A 17,136-nucleotide genomic window follows, 5' to 3' on the forward strand; every position below is an offset into this window, starting at 1 on the left:
TCTTTTTTATGGCTGCATAGTATTCTATCATGTATATGTGCCACATTTTCTTTATCTAGTCTCTCATTGATGGGCATTTGGTTGGTTCCAGTCTTTGCTATTGTGAATAGTGCTGCAATACATTTTATAATTTTATCTCATATCTCTCTTCTGATACCCTCCACCACTCCTGTTTCCTTTTGAGAACTGATGCTAAAGACAGTCTATTCTAGTGGTTCTCTACTAGAAGCAGTTTTTCTCCCCTGCCGCAGAGACACTGGAAAATTTCTGAAAACAGTTTTGCTTGTCACAACTGGGGAGAAGGGCACTACTATTAACCAAAGGGTGAAGTCAGAAATGTTGTGAAATGACCTACAGTGCAGAGGAGAGCACCCACAACAAAACCCTAGTCTACCCATTTATTACCTCTTTTTTTTCTCCCGAGAAGTCACCACTATCAGGAAGTTGGGGTGAATTATCTCCCTGGAAGTTTTCTTTTTTTTTTTTTTTCCAGGTCAATATTTATTCATTCTGATGAATTCTGTCACACATATTTAGCATTAAACAGAAGCAAATTGTAAACCACCAAATATTGGAAGAGAGGTATTTACTTTTCTTGGTTTTTCATTAAAACGGCAAGAATGCTATAAAGACTCCCTATTCACAATAGCAAAGACTTGGAATCAACCCAAATGTCCATCAGTGACAGACTGGATTGAGAAAATGTGGCACATATACACCACAGAATACTATGCAGCCATGAAAAAGGATGAGTTTGTGTCCTTTGTAGGGACATGGATGCAGCTGGAAACCATCATTCTCAGCAAACTATCACAAGAACAAAAAACCAAACACCACATGTTCTCACTCATAGGTGGGAACGGAACAATGAGATCACGTGGACTCGGGAAGGGGAACATCACACACCGGGGCCTATTATGGGGAGGGGGGAGGGGGGAGGGATTGCATTGGGAGTTATACCTGATGTAAAGGACGAGTTGATGGGTGCTGACGAGTTAATGGGTGCAGCACACCAACATGGCACAAGTATACATATGTAACAAACCTGCACGTTATGCACATGTACCCTAGAACTTAAAGTGTAATAATAATAATAAAAAAATGAAAGACATCAGACCACAGACAGCATTCTATGTCTTCTAATGGCCAAACCTTTTGAAACTAGTAAAACGTACAAATTTAAGGGAGCCTCCCCCCAACGTTTAAAAAACTAATTTGCTCTTTTCTGGGCTTTCCCCTGCAGCTATCTCCACAATAGATGATTGTCCCACACAGATGCAGTCCTGCCACGAAGGCTCTTGGCCTTCCCGGCTGCTCTGCCTGCCGCTCGCCAAGTGAGGACAGAGGGTCTTTCTCTGGGGTGTGCTTTATTTAATATGTGCTCAGCCGGCCTACTCTGGCTCTTCTAATACATATTAATGCCTTTTCCTCCCTGACTTATGAAGACATGATCATTTGATCATTTCTTGTTCTGAATGTGCTGTCTGTGTTGACAGAGAAAGAGATGACCTGATGTCTGCACTAGTTTCCGTAAGGAGCAGCTTGGCAGATACGCAGCAAAGAGAAGCAAGTGCTTACGAACAGGTGAAACAAGTTTTGCAAATATCTGAGGAAGCCAATTTTGAAAAAACCAAGGCAAGTCTAATAAGATGCAAATAAAAGCGTCTTTTGTTTTTTCTTTTTTCTTCTGAGTATTTATTTGGTTATTCTTCTGCAACTAAACTCTGTTTTTCAAACACACAAAGTGAATTATCAATCTGTTAATGTTGACTTTTCTGAATTAAACAAATTTGCTATTTGGAGAATTCTTATTCCTCTGCAAATACTGTTGTATCACTGTTCAGAGAATGTAGTACAGTATAATACTTTGAGAGACCTATATGCTTAATCTTTTTATTTGCTGATAATTTGCAATGCTGCAAAAATCTTAACACCCAGGCATTAGTTTATTTATGTTCATATATGATTAAAGACAAATGTTTTTCCTCAATAATTGGTAAGTTTTGAGAAAATCCAAATACACCAAAGATAATAATATGTACATATTTAGTAGCATTTCTTTCTTTCTTTTTTTTTTTTTGGAGATGGAGTCTTGCCTTGTCGCCCAGGCTGGAGTGCAATAGCATGATTTCCGTTCACAGCAACCTCTGCCTCCTGGGTTCAAGTGATTCTCCTGCCTCAGCCTCCCACGTAACTGGGATTACAGGCATGGGCCATCATGCCCAGCTAATTTTTGTATTTTTAGCTGAGATGGAGTTTCACTATGTTAGCCAGGCTGGTCTCGAACTCATGACCTCAGGTGATCTGCCCACCTCGTCCTCCCGAAGTGCTGAGATTACAGGCGTGAGCTACCACGCCTGGTCTTAGTAGCATCTTTGAGTCTGGACTTACTGTAAGGTAACTCAAACATACCTAAGGAGAATAACAGTTTATACTTAGTGATCAGATGGTGTTAAAGGCAGTTTGAAGAATAGGAGGTTACTGTTGATTCATTACTGTATTTGGGGGCCACACCGTAATCCGTTAAAGTTGCATGTATTTTCCCTAGACACACTAGCATACAATTCAAGTTCTTAATGGCCACATGTAGCGAATATTGGACAGTGCAGATATAGAGCATTTTCATTATCATGAAAAGTTTTGTTGGATAGCACTAGTCTAAACCATATACTAATCTCAGTGTTTTATTAAAATATTAGGGCTACATTACTGAGTATATGCCCAGAGGAATAGAAATCATTCTGCCACAAAGACACATGCACGTGAATGTTGATTGCAGCAACCTTCACAATAGCAAATGTAAACGATGGAATTGATGAAATCAACCTAAATTGACGGAATCAATCTAAATGTTCATCACTGACCGATTATATAAAGAAAATATGGAACATAGACACCATGGAATAGTATGTAGCCGTAAAAAGAATGAGATCAGATCTTTTGCAGGAACATGCATGGAGCCAGAAGCAATTATTCTTAGCAAACTAATGCAGGGACAGAAAGCCAAATACTACATATTCTTACTGATAAGTGGGAGCTAAATGATAAGAACTTAGGAGCACAAAGTAGGAAACCACAGATAGTGGCATCTCCTTGAAGATATAGGGTGGGGGGAGGGAGAGGAGCAGAAGAGATCACTACTGGGTACTGGGCTTAATACCTGGGTGATAAAATGATCTGTATAACAAACGCCTGTGACATGAGTTTACCTGTACAACAAACATGCACATGTACCCCCGAACCTGAAATAGAAGTTAAAACAAAATTAGGGCTATTCAATTCTGCATTAAGCCTCTTGTCAGCCATTGCTATGTCCATTTGTCTTTATACAGTTCATCCATAACTCTTCCCATTTGACCCTCATGCCTTCTGAAACTTAGATTCAGTTCTAACCAAACTCCCCACCATGTTGTTTCCTCAAACTCTCCTGTTTCTTCATTTGTTCTGAGCTCTAGCTGTCCCTCGATATCATGACTTTCAAAACCTTCCGCGAATGCCCTTGTGTCAGTCAAGTCATCTCATGTGAATGCGACGGAGGAAACCGCAGTTACTTCACTCCCGACTGCCATTTCCAGGGCTTTGTTTTGACACTTACTCTCAGGTCCTATTCCTCTTTGGAATTAAGCTACCACTCTGTGTTAATCTGTTTTGCATTGCTATGAAGAAAGAGTGGAAACTGGGTAATTTATAAAGAGAAGTAAGTGGTTTATTTTGGCTCATGTTGTGCAGGCTGCATACGAAGCATGGGACCAACATATGCTTCTGGTAAGGCCTCAGGAAGCTTTCACTCTGACAGCAGGCAGAGGGGAGCAAGCCTCACAAGGGAGCAGGACTGAGGGCAGAGGAGAGGGGCCAGGCTCTTTCTAACCATCAGACCTCAGGATAACTAATAGGGCACCAAGCCATTCATGATGGATCCACCCCCATAACCCAAACACCTCCCACCAGGCCCCACCTCCAACACTGGAAGTCACATTTCAACACGAGAGATTTGGAGCGGACAGGTATCCAAACCATATCACACTCCTCTTTGAAATCAGTGTTGTCTCTCTTCTCCCTAATCAATAAAATTTCTCAATCGAGAAGGTGCTCTTTGACCCTTTCTATTTTATTTTAGTTTTATTTTTATTATCGTTTTTTTGAGACAGAGTTTCATTCCAGCCTAGGCTGGAGTGCAATGGCACCATCTCGGCTCACTGTAACCTCAGTCTCCTGGGATCAAGTGATTCTCCCACCTCAGCCTCCCAAGTAGCTGGGACTACAGGCATGCACCACCATGCCCGGCTAATTTTGTATTTTTAGTAGAGACGAGGTTTCACCATGTTGGCCAGGCTGGTCTCGAACTCCTGAGCTCAGGTGATGCACCCACCTCGGCCTCCCAAAGTGCTGGGACTACAGGCGTGAGCCACTGCGCCTGGCCCCTTTTTAAAAGTTTTAACATCTGACCCTTTTCCTCTTCATTCTGTCTCTTTTGTTGTCCTTAAATGTTTGAATTTCCATGTTGTTGATACACAAAACACTAATACTCTTCAGCTTCCTTAACTCTACTACATCCCCTACTTCTACGCCAACCTCCCGCATGAACTGAAGTGCCCCTAAGATCTCAAACTCTGAAACCACACTCTCTGACTAGAGCCTTCCCTCTTCTTTCCTCCCTGTCAAAGTTAAATCTGCTGCATGTCTTCATCTTCGCCTCTAGTTCTTCAGCATTCTTTTTATCTCTCATTTTATCTGTTGTGTCCAGGCTGGTCTTCTTTTCTTCCCATTTAAATATAAATTTTACAATCTCAAATTGAATTCACATAGTCACTCTCCCAAATCTGCTGCCCCTTCTGTATTCTCTTACTGGATGGCACTTTTATCCACTAACATGCTCTGATCAGAAAACTGGATTTCACCCTGTCCTTCACCCGTAACTTTTAACCAGTCACTAAGTACAGGTCTGAGTTTCTAACGTTTTCTTGAATTCTTTCCCTCATTAACACTTTTCCTATGGAAGCTGAGTACTCTCTGGATTTATCTACTACACTTCCTCCTAGCTTGCCTCCCTCCTTCGTTCCACTCCCTGCACTGCAGCCAGAAGCGATCTTTCTTAAACACACATTTGATCGTGTGACTCTGATTTAAAATCCTTCGGTGAATTTTCACTGCCTTCAAGACAGTCTCCACATTCTTTCCCATGCCCGTGGTCTGTCATAATGTGGCTCCCTTTTGTCCTCCAAGGCTGCTGCTGCTTTCCTCCTCTCACACCCTGTCCCCCAGTACACTCAGCTGTCGTCAAAGCCAGGAGCGTTTAGGGAGTGAACATGGGCTTACTAGAGTTAGCCAGACCTAGATTCAACTTGTGGCCCCACCATTCACTCGCTATGTGACCTTGGACAAGTTACTTTAACTTCTCCGTGCCCCAGTCTTTCCTCATCTGTAAAACGGAGAAATATGTGACTTGTAGGATTGTGAATGAGGACTGCATTTTAAAAATGTACGTTGGTTATCTTATACAAACCCAGGCAGGCACAAAATATTTTCTCAATAAATAGTGGTAGTGGTGAGAACCCTGCTGATTATCCCATCCTCTCTCCAGCCTCTGAGTCTTTGTATGTGCCATACACATTCTTCTCCACTCCACTGCCTGTATATTTCTCTAGCCTTACCTGTCTTAGCCCACATGGTACTCCCTCTAGGAAACCACTGATCTCCCCTGCCTGGATTTGATGTACCCCTAATACACCTTTATAGCAGGGGTTTTCAACCTTGGCGCTATTGACATTTTGGGCTACGTACCTCTTTGTTTTGGATGCTGTTCTCCACATTGTAGGATGTTTAGAAGCATTCCTGGCCTCTACCTGCTCAATTCCAGTAACTTACCCTCCTCCCCCAAGTTGTGACAACCGAAAATGTCTCCAGACATTGCCAAATGTCCTTTGGAGGGCAAATTTGCACCCATTTGAGAACCACTACTTATTAGAGCATTTATCAAAATGTATTATTATTGCTTATTTGTCCGTATCCTTCATTAAACTTTTTAAAAAAAAATTCAGCTTTTATTTTCGATACAGGGGTACGTGTGTAGGATTGTTACATGGTGGACCCAGGTATTGAGCATAGTGCCCAGTAGGTACTTTTCCAGCCCATGCCCCCCTCTCTCCAACCCCAAGTTGTCTGCAGTGTCTGTTGCTCCCATGCTTATGTCCGTGTGTGCACAACGTTTAGCTCCCATTTATAAATGAGAGCATATGGTGTTTGGTTTTCTGTTACTGCATTAATTTGCTTAGGATTATGGCTTCCAGCTACATCCATGTCACTGCAAAGCACATGATTTCATTCTTTTTTATGGATGTATACATTCCCTGGTATATATGTACCATGTTTTCTTTATCCAGCCTGCCATTGATTGATCAACCTAGATTGATTCCATGCCTTTTTTTTTTTTTTTTTTTGAGACGAGATCTTGCTCTGTCGCGCAAGCTAGAGTGCAGTGGTGTGATCTTGGTTAACTGTATCCTCCGCCTCCAGGATTCAAGTGATTCTTCTGTCTCAGCCTCCCGAGTAGCTGGGATTACAGGTGTGCACCATCACGCCAGGCTGATTTCTGTATTTTTAGTGAAGACGAGGTTTTGCCATGTTGGCCAGGCTGGTATTGAACCCCTGACATCAAGTGATCCACCCGCCTCGGCTTCCCAAAGTGCTGGGATTACAGGTGTGAGCCACCATGCCCAGCCTCCATGTCTTTGCTGTTGTGAACAATGCAGTGATGAACATTTGAGTTGATGTATCTTTTTGGTTTAATGATATATATCCCTTTGGGTATATACCCAGGAATGAGATTGCTGTGTTGAATGGTAGCTCTATATTAAGTTCTTGGAGAAATCTCTGTTAAACTTTAAAATTGTCACCAAGCCAAGGGCTTGCTTCCCTATGCACATAGAAGCCAATGCTATGGCCCTGGCTTTTAAGAAAAGAAAAGGCTTTCTTGCAAGTTGACTGGCAAGGAGGCAAGAGGCCACACTCAAATCTGTCTCATTCTGCAGCAAGATCAGGAAGATTGGTCTCAGAGGCATTTCTGAGTAGCCCCAGGTGATACCGGTGCAGCCAGTCTGCCAGGCTGGTGGTATTCACAATGAGGAGGTTAAACATCTCATGTACCCCACAAATATATGCATCTACTATGGACTCAACAAAAATGTAAAATAAAATAAAAACAATTAGGAGGTTAAAACTTTTTCCCATTGCACATGCCTGGACTACATGACTTGCAATTTTGGCTCAGTGCTATCTGTAACAACTTAAACAATGGTTAATCAGTTTGCGCTAGTCCCTTGGTTACGGAATTTCTCCATCCTGATCACCATTAAATCCATAGCATCTTGCATAGATCTCAGCACATAATAAATTGGTACTGAGTAAATATCCACTGAGGAAGGAAATTGCAACTCAGTTCTCACTAGCACTTTACAATTCCTTTATTCTTATCTTTCCAGCTTACCTACTTTGCCAGCAAAAGTACCCAGTGAAACTTAGGCCCAATCACACCTTTTTTTTTTTTTTTTGATGACTAGTTTGAGCCTCCTAAGCATTGCTGAAGGAAGTCATTTTAGAAAGCCACTTAATAGCTGGGCGCGGTGGCTCATGCCTGTAATCCCAGCACTTTGGGAGGCTGAGGTGGGCGGATCACGAGGTCAAGAGATCGAGACCATCCTGGCCAACATGGTGAAACCCCATCTCTACTAAAATTCCAAAAATTAGCTGGGCGTGGTGGCGTGCGCCTGTGGTCCCAGCTACTCGGGAGGCTGAGGCAGGAGAATCGCTTAAACCCGGGAGGCGGAGGTTGCAGTGAGCTGAGATCACGCCCCTGCACTCCAGTCTGGCAACAGAGTGAGACTCCATCTTAAAAAAAAATCTACTTAATGAATTCCACTGAAGAGTAATCCTAGTCACCTTCAGTGGTTGTAGGTACTATTGAACAATTCTTTTCTCTGCAGTTGAAAACCTTATATGCTCTAGCCAGGAACTCCACTTTCCTCACTTCAAACTCCACTGCTGGCACCTGACTTTCATCAGATGACCTGCTTCACACTTGACTAAGGACCAACTGACAAGAGCCTCCTCAGCATCTTCTCATCCCTCGAATGCCTCCTCTCCTTATTTCTCCTTTCTTTTCTGGCCCTGTTATTTCCCGAAATGAACATCTTTCTCCCCATTTTTGATGTCTCCCACTTCTGTGTCATCACATTTTTCTGGCGTCCTTTATCCTTTCCTCTTCACTGTTTTTCCCTCTCATCCTGCCCACAGCCTTCATTTAAGTAAACAAAAAGCAGCTTTGCTGTGATCATCTTTCACTCGGTTTATTACTGTCCATTCCTCATTTCACTGGCAGACATCTCACAACAGTTGTCCACCCTGGTAGCTTTTCCTTTCACTTCTGAGCACATCGCAGCCAGGCTTTGAACGAATTGTAGCCTGATTTCATGTTGCTGAAGTGCTCACTTAATGATCACTGGTCACTTCCTGATTGCCAAACCCAGTGACCTCATCTCAATCCTCACTGGACTCAAACTCTATAGATTTGGAACCCTGTTAACTCTCCTGTCATAACATACCATCTCTTTCCCTTGATTTAGCTGATACATTACTCTCATGGGTCCACATTGTACCATTCTTGTCCACTCTTAAGTCTCTTTTAACTTGTTTCTTGTTTTCCACAAGTCTGAAGTGTGGATGTTCCTCAGAGTTAGTTCCCAGCCCTCCTCCCATGTTGCCTTGACTTCCTGGGATTCATTTCTCCTCACGTGGCCAAATATTACCAGTGAATATGCCCACATTATGCCTTTAGCTTTAACTACTCTCCTGAGCCCCAGCCCTAGTGTTTTACAGCTACTAGATCTTTTTTATGGATGACACACTGCTGGCGTCTGAAACTCTACACAACCAAACTGTTCATTGGCTCCGCCTTCCCATCTACCACTCCTTTTCCTTCTACCATTTTCTCTGTGATCGTCTTCAAACAAAGGCAGCACCATCTTGACCGCAGCCCTGGCTTGCATTCTTTAAAACATCTTGGTTCTTCGCTATGCTTGCTCTTGACATTCCATCAGTTCCCAAGCTCGCTCTCTCTCTCTCTTCAGAGTCAAATTTCTATTTAACTATGCCTACCTTTTCATTCTTACACCACTGCCCTGGTTCAAGTCTTCACATCTTCACATGCTCTTTTTTTTTTTTCGGAGACGGGGTCTCGCTCTGTCACCAAGGCTTGGTGGTGTGATCGTATCTCACTACAGCCTTGCACTCCTGAGCTCAACTGATTCTCCCTCCTCGGCCCCCCAAAGTGCTGGGATCACAGGTGTGAGCCACCGTGCCCAGTGGTATACTTCATGTATTCTTATACCAAGTATGCAGACAGTTACACTAGCTTTCTAGTTGGTTTCCCTCAAATTTTATCTAATTCCAGCATACTTTTCACAGTGCTTTCATAACATTTGTAATTCCTGAGTTATAAATCTCCCTGTTTAGGTAGCTCCCCTCTTGCAGTAGAATAAAAGGCGAATCTAGCCCCACTCCAACTTGGCTCGTCTTCTCTTTCACTCTCTGCTCTTTCACTCTACTCTTTCATACCACCTTCACTGTTGCCAGAACATGACCTACATTTGGCCATTTGCATTCATTTGCTCAAGGTGTATTTTTCTGCCTTGTATTAATCTGTGAAATATCTATTCCATCTGAGGCTCAATTCCAGTGGCAGTCTTCCCAGAAGTTTTCCCCAGCCCCTTCTTGTTTGATTTAACTTCTTTTTCCTCTATATTCCTGTTGATGTGGTGTATAATTTTGGTAGTTGTTTACACAGCTTTCTCTACCAGAAGACCTTGAAATCAGGTCTGTGACATCTATCATTGTATTTCACACATGACCATTTACGTCTTAATTAACAATAAATGTTTGTTGAATGGAAGTCAATTATTATTAATGTGAAGTTTTGTAATTAATTTTTTAAAAAAATGTAATAGCTGAGAGCAAGCAACGCTATTGTTCGTTAGGAATCTATAGCATTTTCAGTAAATTAGTAATAATGAATGCAAGGACAAAATGTATTGCAAGTCTAGTAGTTTTTATCTGGAAGGTATGTTAAAACACATTAGAATTTTTGCTTTCTGAGCATATTAAAAAGTCAGATGGCATACATATTTTAATTTAAAACCCTACTACTTACTGAGCGATGAAATGGTTACTTTGTTTAGTTCCTTGACGTTTGTTGCCATCTAGTGTGACATTTGGGTATCACATGCTAAGTAGAAGGAATTACATATTTAACATTCATAGTGGCAGTGAAAATGCCTAAGAAAATAAATACATAACTTGAGAAGTGTATAATGCCATGCATAGATTCTTGTGTGGAACTATCTTGGATAAACTCCCTACTCTTCCACTTTCTAGGTCTCTGCTTTGGGCAAGTTACTGAATATCTTGAAGTACCAGTTTCTTCAATTGAGTGATAAGAACCAATTAAAATGTATTTAGAGGGTTAAATAATCCATATATGCCACTTAGCAAAGTATCTGGCACATAGTAGGTGCTCAATAAATGTTTTTGTTTGAAAATGGAAGTTGTCTCAATTGGTGATAATTTTAAAAGAGGAAAAAAATTCACCTGGGACTAAATAGTGAGAAAAAGTAGAGGCTTTTGCAGTGACACCTTGATAATGCTACAAGACACCTTGATAAAGCTACGAGAAGCAGATAAAAAGGTTAACCATGCCTTAGGCCCGCCTGCTTGTGTTGGGCAGGGAAATTGTTGAGAGGTATGTGGAATGGCCTGAAGGTACAGGCTGTGGCATGAAGTTACCATAGGCATATCTATAATGACATAACCCTCTAAGGAAAAAAAATTTTTTTTTCTTTTTTACTCATAACAACTTGAGCAAAGTATTTATTTCAAATTTGCTAAGACCTATCCTGCCACATACCTTCATGGGTAAGTGGTGTGAACTTTTTAAAAAAGTTAATTATTATGTATACATAATAATTGTACCTATTTATTGGTTACATGTGATATTCTGAATATTAGTTTTTAAAACAGCAACCTGGTAGGTTGAACAAATATTTACAAAGACTTTTTTCCCCCTTTTGAAATATCCAAATTATTCTGTTTCTTGGATTACAGGGAGTCAGAAAGGCAGGAATTAGAAACCTGGATTAAAAATAAAATCAGAAAAGCACTGAGTTGTAGTCACAAGTATAGAAAACAATACTTCTTGATAGGCATGTTATCTGTCACAAAACAAAAACAAAGTATTAAGTATCTTGAAAAATGGTACATAGGGATAGACTGGTAAATTTCTGGTTAGCAAGGGTTTATAAATTAAAATCAATAGTTTGCATTATTTGTAAGTTAGATGCTTGAAATGTGTTAATCTTTTTAATTTTGTGGGCTTTATTATTACGTAAAAATAAAAATGTTTATAAGCCTTAAAGTTCATGTTCACAGGTGTGAGCTGTATAATTTCATAAGATCTTAATTCCTTAGTTATGAATTATTCTGTCACAAAGATTTCTTGAAAACTAACCCTAGCAGTTGGGAAGGACTTTTATATGGTCTACAATAGGTCTCCTGTTTTAAAATTTTAGTTGACAAGATATAAATTTTGTTTTTGAAAATGTTTTGACTGCCTAAGATAGTAGTGCCTACCCTTTGGTTTAATAAAACCAGGACTGGGAATATCAAGTCCAATAAACTGTGTTTGAAAAAAATGTTAATATGTCAACATAGAATGACCACAGCTAAAGAAATTTCCCAGAAAAGAAAATGTACCTTCAGGAATGAGTCTGCTGGATGGGGGGGAATGTATAATTCCCCAACTTCCTAAGACCTAAAGCCATTTCCACCAAGGAAAGGGCTGTGTTCAGGGAAGGGAGAGAAGCCAGGACTTGGAAACTACTGAGAGAAATAACAGCTGCAGGCCCCAAATTAACTTTGTCACCTGTAAAGATCTATCATTTAATGGCAATTGCCCATGTATAGCATTCAGTTACTATAAAGATCCATCATTTGATGGTAGTTGACTTTTTACTGACTTAGCCTTTGAGAAGTCGGTTACTATGTCTTTACTGAATGGTTATCGGGGTACTCAATCGACAGGGATTCTGGAAAATAGGAGAAGAAACTCTAGAATTAAGAGAAAGCTTTAATGGAAATAGTGTATAAATATTTGTTTACTACACCCAAATCTTTTAGTATGTGCGGTCCAGTTGAGTTATCTTTAGAAAGAATAAATCATTTTTCTGATTCCAAGTGTTACTACGCTTTTCTATTTTCTTCATTGTGACCGAGCATATATGTTAAAATCAAAGCAAATAAAAGTAAAAGCTATTTTTTTGTTTGTTTGTTTGTTTTTGAGACGAAGTCTCGCTCTGTCACTCAGGCCGGAGTGCAGTAGTGTGATCTCGGCTCACTGCAAGCTCTGCCTCCCGGGTTCATGCCATTCTCCTGCCTCAGCCTCCCGAGTAGCTGGGACTACAGGCACCCACCACCACGCCTGGCTAGTTTTTTGTATTTTTAGTAGAGACGGAGTTTCACCGTGTTAGCCAGGATGGTGTCAATCCCTTGACCTCGTGATCCGCCTGCCTTGGCCTCCCAAAGTGCTGGGATTAAAGGCGTGAGCCACCGCGCCTAGCCTTAAAAGCTATTTGATAATATGGAATTGTTGGTTACACGCTAAGAGACATCAATAACCAGTTTTTTGTTTGTTTGTTTTGTGTGTTTTTTGGGGACCAAGTCACGCTCTGTTGCCCAGGCTGGAGTGCAATGGCGCCATCTCGGCTCACTGCAACCTCCGCCTCCTGGGCTTAAGCAATTCTCCTGCCTCAGCCTCCCTAGTAGCTGGGACTACAGGCATGCACCACCATGCTCAGCTATTTTTCGTATTTTAGTAGAGACGGGGTTTCACCATGTTGGCCAGGCTGGTCTCAACCTCCTGACCTCAAGCAATCCACCCGCCTCAGCCTTCCAAAGTACTGGGATTACAGGCGTGAGCCACCGCACCCGGCCAATAACCAGGTTTTAACCTAATATTTGTAATCAGTGTTGTGTTGCTTATTACTCATCCTCAACCATTGGTGGTGGCTAGTCCTAATAGAGAGAAGACTATCCACAAAACCAAGGCCTTAGCAGTGGTTTTGTTTACATGATTTTACAGCTTCTCACTTTGTGCTTTTCGCTGTATCATCCTATCTTGGCATTACACCTCTTATCGTGCCAGGATTATTTACTGTTGCTTGTTCCTTAGTTGATTGAGTTCTTTGAATTGATTCTGTAGGTGCCTTTCATGGTAGCCTGGTTTTAGATCTTCAGTCTCTTCCGCTGTTCCTATACTTAATGATGTTGACTCCTGAGTTTTTGTTCAATTGAAAACTTTCTGATTGGATATATTGGTTTATATTAAGTAAGCATTTTGTCTATTCATACCAGTAGTATTCATTATATCAGGGAGAGTTATGAACATTTACTAGATTCATGTGAAATATTTTTCACAAGAGCAATTACATTTCGAATCACAAAAGTAACTAATTCATATTTCAAGCTCCAAGGGCTTAAATTATAGAAAAAGTATGCCTTTTCATTTATTTTAATATCTAATTTAAAATTTCCTTTTCCAGGCATTCTCAGCTGGAATTTGGACTTGGGACTAACTCCCTAGAAGAATCATTTTTACTCATTGTATTTGTTTATTAGTTAATCTGAGACAATTGAATTGTACCTTTACATTTTATGCTGGGAGCATAGAAACTTTTCAGAAAGACCAAAAGAAATTGGAGTTTAATGCTTTCCAGATGAAGAGAGGAAAATTCACATATCCTAGACATTTATTGTCTGAATTTATTACAGCTTTCACCAGAGGGAAGCATAACTATGCATAAAACTTACAGTGCTTACTGAGGCCATTTCAGTCTCCATTAAAATCAAATGTGACTATGAAATTTATAATCACGTAGCATGTGAGTTTTATGAGACCTGGGGTTCTTTCTACCATTTCAGGAGAAAAGAGAGGTTGTGTAAGGTGGATATCGTACATAAGGGCCACTGGAATAAGACTATAAGATGCTATAGTACCTTACTTTTATTAGGATTTTTAAAAATTGGGATTTTACTATGCAATCTATGTATGTAACTAAATTACATTTGTACCCCATACATTTATACAAAAAAAGACCCCTCCAAATTGGGATTTTTGAAGTCATATTTTATTATTGGGTGTTATAAATAAAGATATGGTAAAAGTGGCCAAAATGAAGTTAGAGAGTTTTTATTTCTGGAAATGCAGAGTGGGAAATTTACAGTAAAGGACAGTTATGAACTTTACCAGAAATGGAAGATCCTCATAAAACTAAGTAGTGAATACTGTCTTGAGTCTTTCCATTTAACTTATGATTATTACATAATTTTTACTTCAGTTGTATGTTTAAGGGGAGTGAACTAAATTTTCTCTTGGTTATATTTAAGGAAACTTGATTATTATATAGTATTAAACAAAAGATGCCTGTGTGTAATGATATATTCAACATTTCATTGTAGTATTTTGATCTACCATTTGAAGTATTCCAATAATTTTTATCCATGAGCAAATAAGAAATGAGTTAAGTTGGATGTTTATGTATTTCTTGTAGTAGAAACATGATATGTAATTGAAAATATTCGAGCACTTAGTTTTCCTGGTTCCCTTTTTTAAAATTCTGGCTCATCTGTGGCCTTCATCAAGGTTCATTACCTGAATTTTGTCATTGATTAATTAATATGGCTTTAATCATGAAAACTGAACTATGTCAATACATGTAACATTTGGATACTCTCTTAGGTCAATAAGTGGTATTGATAAACAAATACAAAATTATTCTAATAGGCTTTATAGTGAATTTTAACTATTTTAAATATACTTAAAGCTTAATTATCTCATTTTCCCCATATTTTTTCCAAATTCTAAACTCCTCTTTCAATCTCTTCTATCCTGGCAGGCTTTAATCCAGTGTGACCAGTTGAGGAAGGAGCTGGAGAGGCAGGCGGAACGACTTGAAAAAGAACTTGCATCTCAGCAAGAGAAAAGGGCCATTGAGAAAGACATGATGAAAAAGGAAATAACGAAAGAAAGGGAGTCCATGGGATCAAAGGTACTTAAGGACTCTGCTGTTATCCACATTGCAGAAGAAAGGTTTTTTACGATGCCACTGATGATTCCATAGGCTGGAGTTCTTGAATGAACCGTAAATTTTAAAATTGTTATTATGTAAGTAGTTAAATTTCTTATAATTTAGAGTTCATAAAAATGTTTTATCATTTCATATATTTCTCAATAGTTTGTGTTGATCTTTTCAGATAAAATAATCAGTTAAATTCCATAAAATGAAATTACAAAATTTACTGTAAATCCTGCCATTCTGTTGGATTCCCTCTGTCATGTTTCCCAGAGGCATGCTATGAAGATACCCAGATTTTATTTCAACCTTGGCTAAATCAAGGAGAGATGACTCCCCTGCTTTATCTCCTACCCCTAAATTAAACCTGGAGAAGATGAAAACGCTTGTAAGAAACTGAGTCACCAAGAGAAAGTGATTGTGCACTCTGTATGAAATCCGTTCTGACAAATTGAAAAGTGATTGTGCACTCTGTATGAAATCCGTTCTGACAAATTGTATACATGGTGAATGATGATGGTAGCCAGATGAAGAGAGAAATTTAAGGTGAAAGGAACAGACAGCATGAAATGAGCAGCCTTTGAAAAAGAGTTCACAAACTAGAATACAGAGTTGAGTGGGACCTAGCTTTAAAATTGCTGACTAGACTCGAATTGAGCAAGTTGTGGTCCATCAAGTAACCAAAACAACTGCGTTACATGTTTGTTTTGAAAAGTGGACTCACAGCTTGTACTCTAAATTCTATGTTGTTATAAGATTCCAATGTATGATAATTAACTCATTCAATCAATATATACTGAGAATGTACTGTGTGCAAAGCAATGTGGAGGCCTAAAGATATGTATAGAGAAAAATCACAACTTCTGCCCTGTGAGTTTTAAGTCTTAATAAGAGTAAACTCAGGCATTTTCTGTAAATGTCCTTGTCGTCTTATCCATTTTTTAAAATTGTGTCTGTCAAAACCCTACTACCTACCTTCTCTGCCCTGGATTGGTGATCTCAGCTGGTAAAAATCGCACAGCCTTGCAGATGACACAGCTGTAGACTCCAGGTCTTCGGTGTCCATGGTTCTTTCAGTGCTTTCTAGCAGTCCTCTTATGCCTTCCTCTCTCTTCTTCATTCCACACTCAACAGATATTAACTGGGGGGGCTGGGAATGTTGTAGTCACAGGAACGATGCAGTTTCCTCATGAAGCTTACAAACTCGTAGGAGAAGTAGACATTACACAAATATTTTCATAAGTGAGTTTTCGATCATCATTGCGATAAAGCCATAAGGTTCAGTTTAGGATACCGTGGACATGGGTAACAGGAATCTGACCTCATCTAGGCAGTCACGAAAGACTTTCCTGAGAAAGAGATGTTGAAAATGAGACCTGAAAGCATTGACGAGTGGTCAGGTGAAGAGGGGAAGAGGGTTTCAGGCCCAGGAAAATAACATGTCCAAGACTCTGGACCTGGAAAGGATCGCACTTTCTAGGAATTTGGAGAAGGCCCTGATGGCTGGAGCATAGAGAGAGAGAAGCAGAGTAGTGGGAATTAGTTTGGAGACTTATGTTGGGATGGAATCATGAATGGCTTTAAAATCCATATGAAGGATTTTCAGTTTTGTCGAAAAAGGGATGGAAAGCCATTGAATGGCTTTGAATTTGTCAGTGTCACGATGCCATTTATATTTGAGAAAAATCATTTTGTCAATGGATTGGAAGGAGAAGCAGAATCGATGCCTGGAGATCAGCTGGAGGTGATTCTCGTAGTCCAGGTCTGGAAGTGGTTATTGCAGTCCAGGTCTGGAGGTGACTTTCGCGGTCCCGGTCTGGAGGTGACTTTCACGGTCCGGGTCTGGAGGTGACTTTCGCGGTCCCGGTCTGGAGGTGACTTTCACGGTCCGGGTCTGGAGGTGACTTTCGCGGTCCGGGTCTGGAGGTGACTATCGCGGTCCGGGTCTGGAGGTGACTATCGC

The 17,136-nt window shown here is 40.2% G+C and overlaps 1 protein-coding gene across 4 annotated transcripts in view; it reads left to right on the plus strand.

The window, feature by feature from the left end:
- The window catches only part of SDCCAG8 (serologically defined colon cancer antigen 8), a 247,714-nt gene that overhangs the window by 59,456 nt on the left and 171,122 nt on the right, over window positions 1-17,136 (plus strand). For all 4 annotated transcript variants that reach the window (XM_011981160.1, XM_011981162.1, XM_011981163.1 and 1 more), the window contains 2 exons: window positions 1,497-1,635; window positions 14,997-15,149. In XM_011981160.1, the coding sequence (XP_011836550.1) occupies window positions 1,497-1,635; window positions 14,997-15,149 (292 nt within the window). The remainder of the gene's footprint in view (window positions 1-1,496; window positions 1,636-14,996; window positions 15,150-17,136) is intronic.

This window comes from Mandrillus leucophaeus, unplaced genomic scaffold, assembly GCF_000951045.1.
Source record: "Mandrillus leucophaeus isolate KB7577 unplaced genomic scaffold, Mleu.le_1.0 Scaffold220, whole genome shotgun sequence".
NCBI lineage: Eukaryota > Metazoa > Chordata > Mammalia > Primates > Cercopithecidae > Mandrillus > Mandrillus leucophaeus.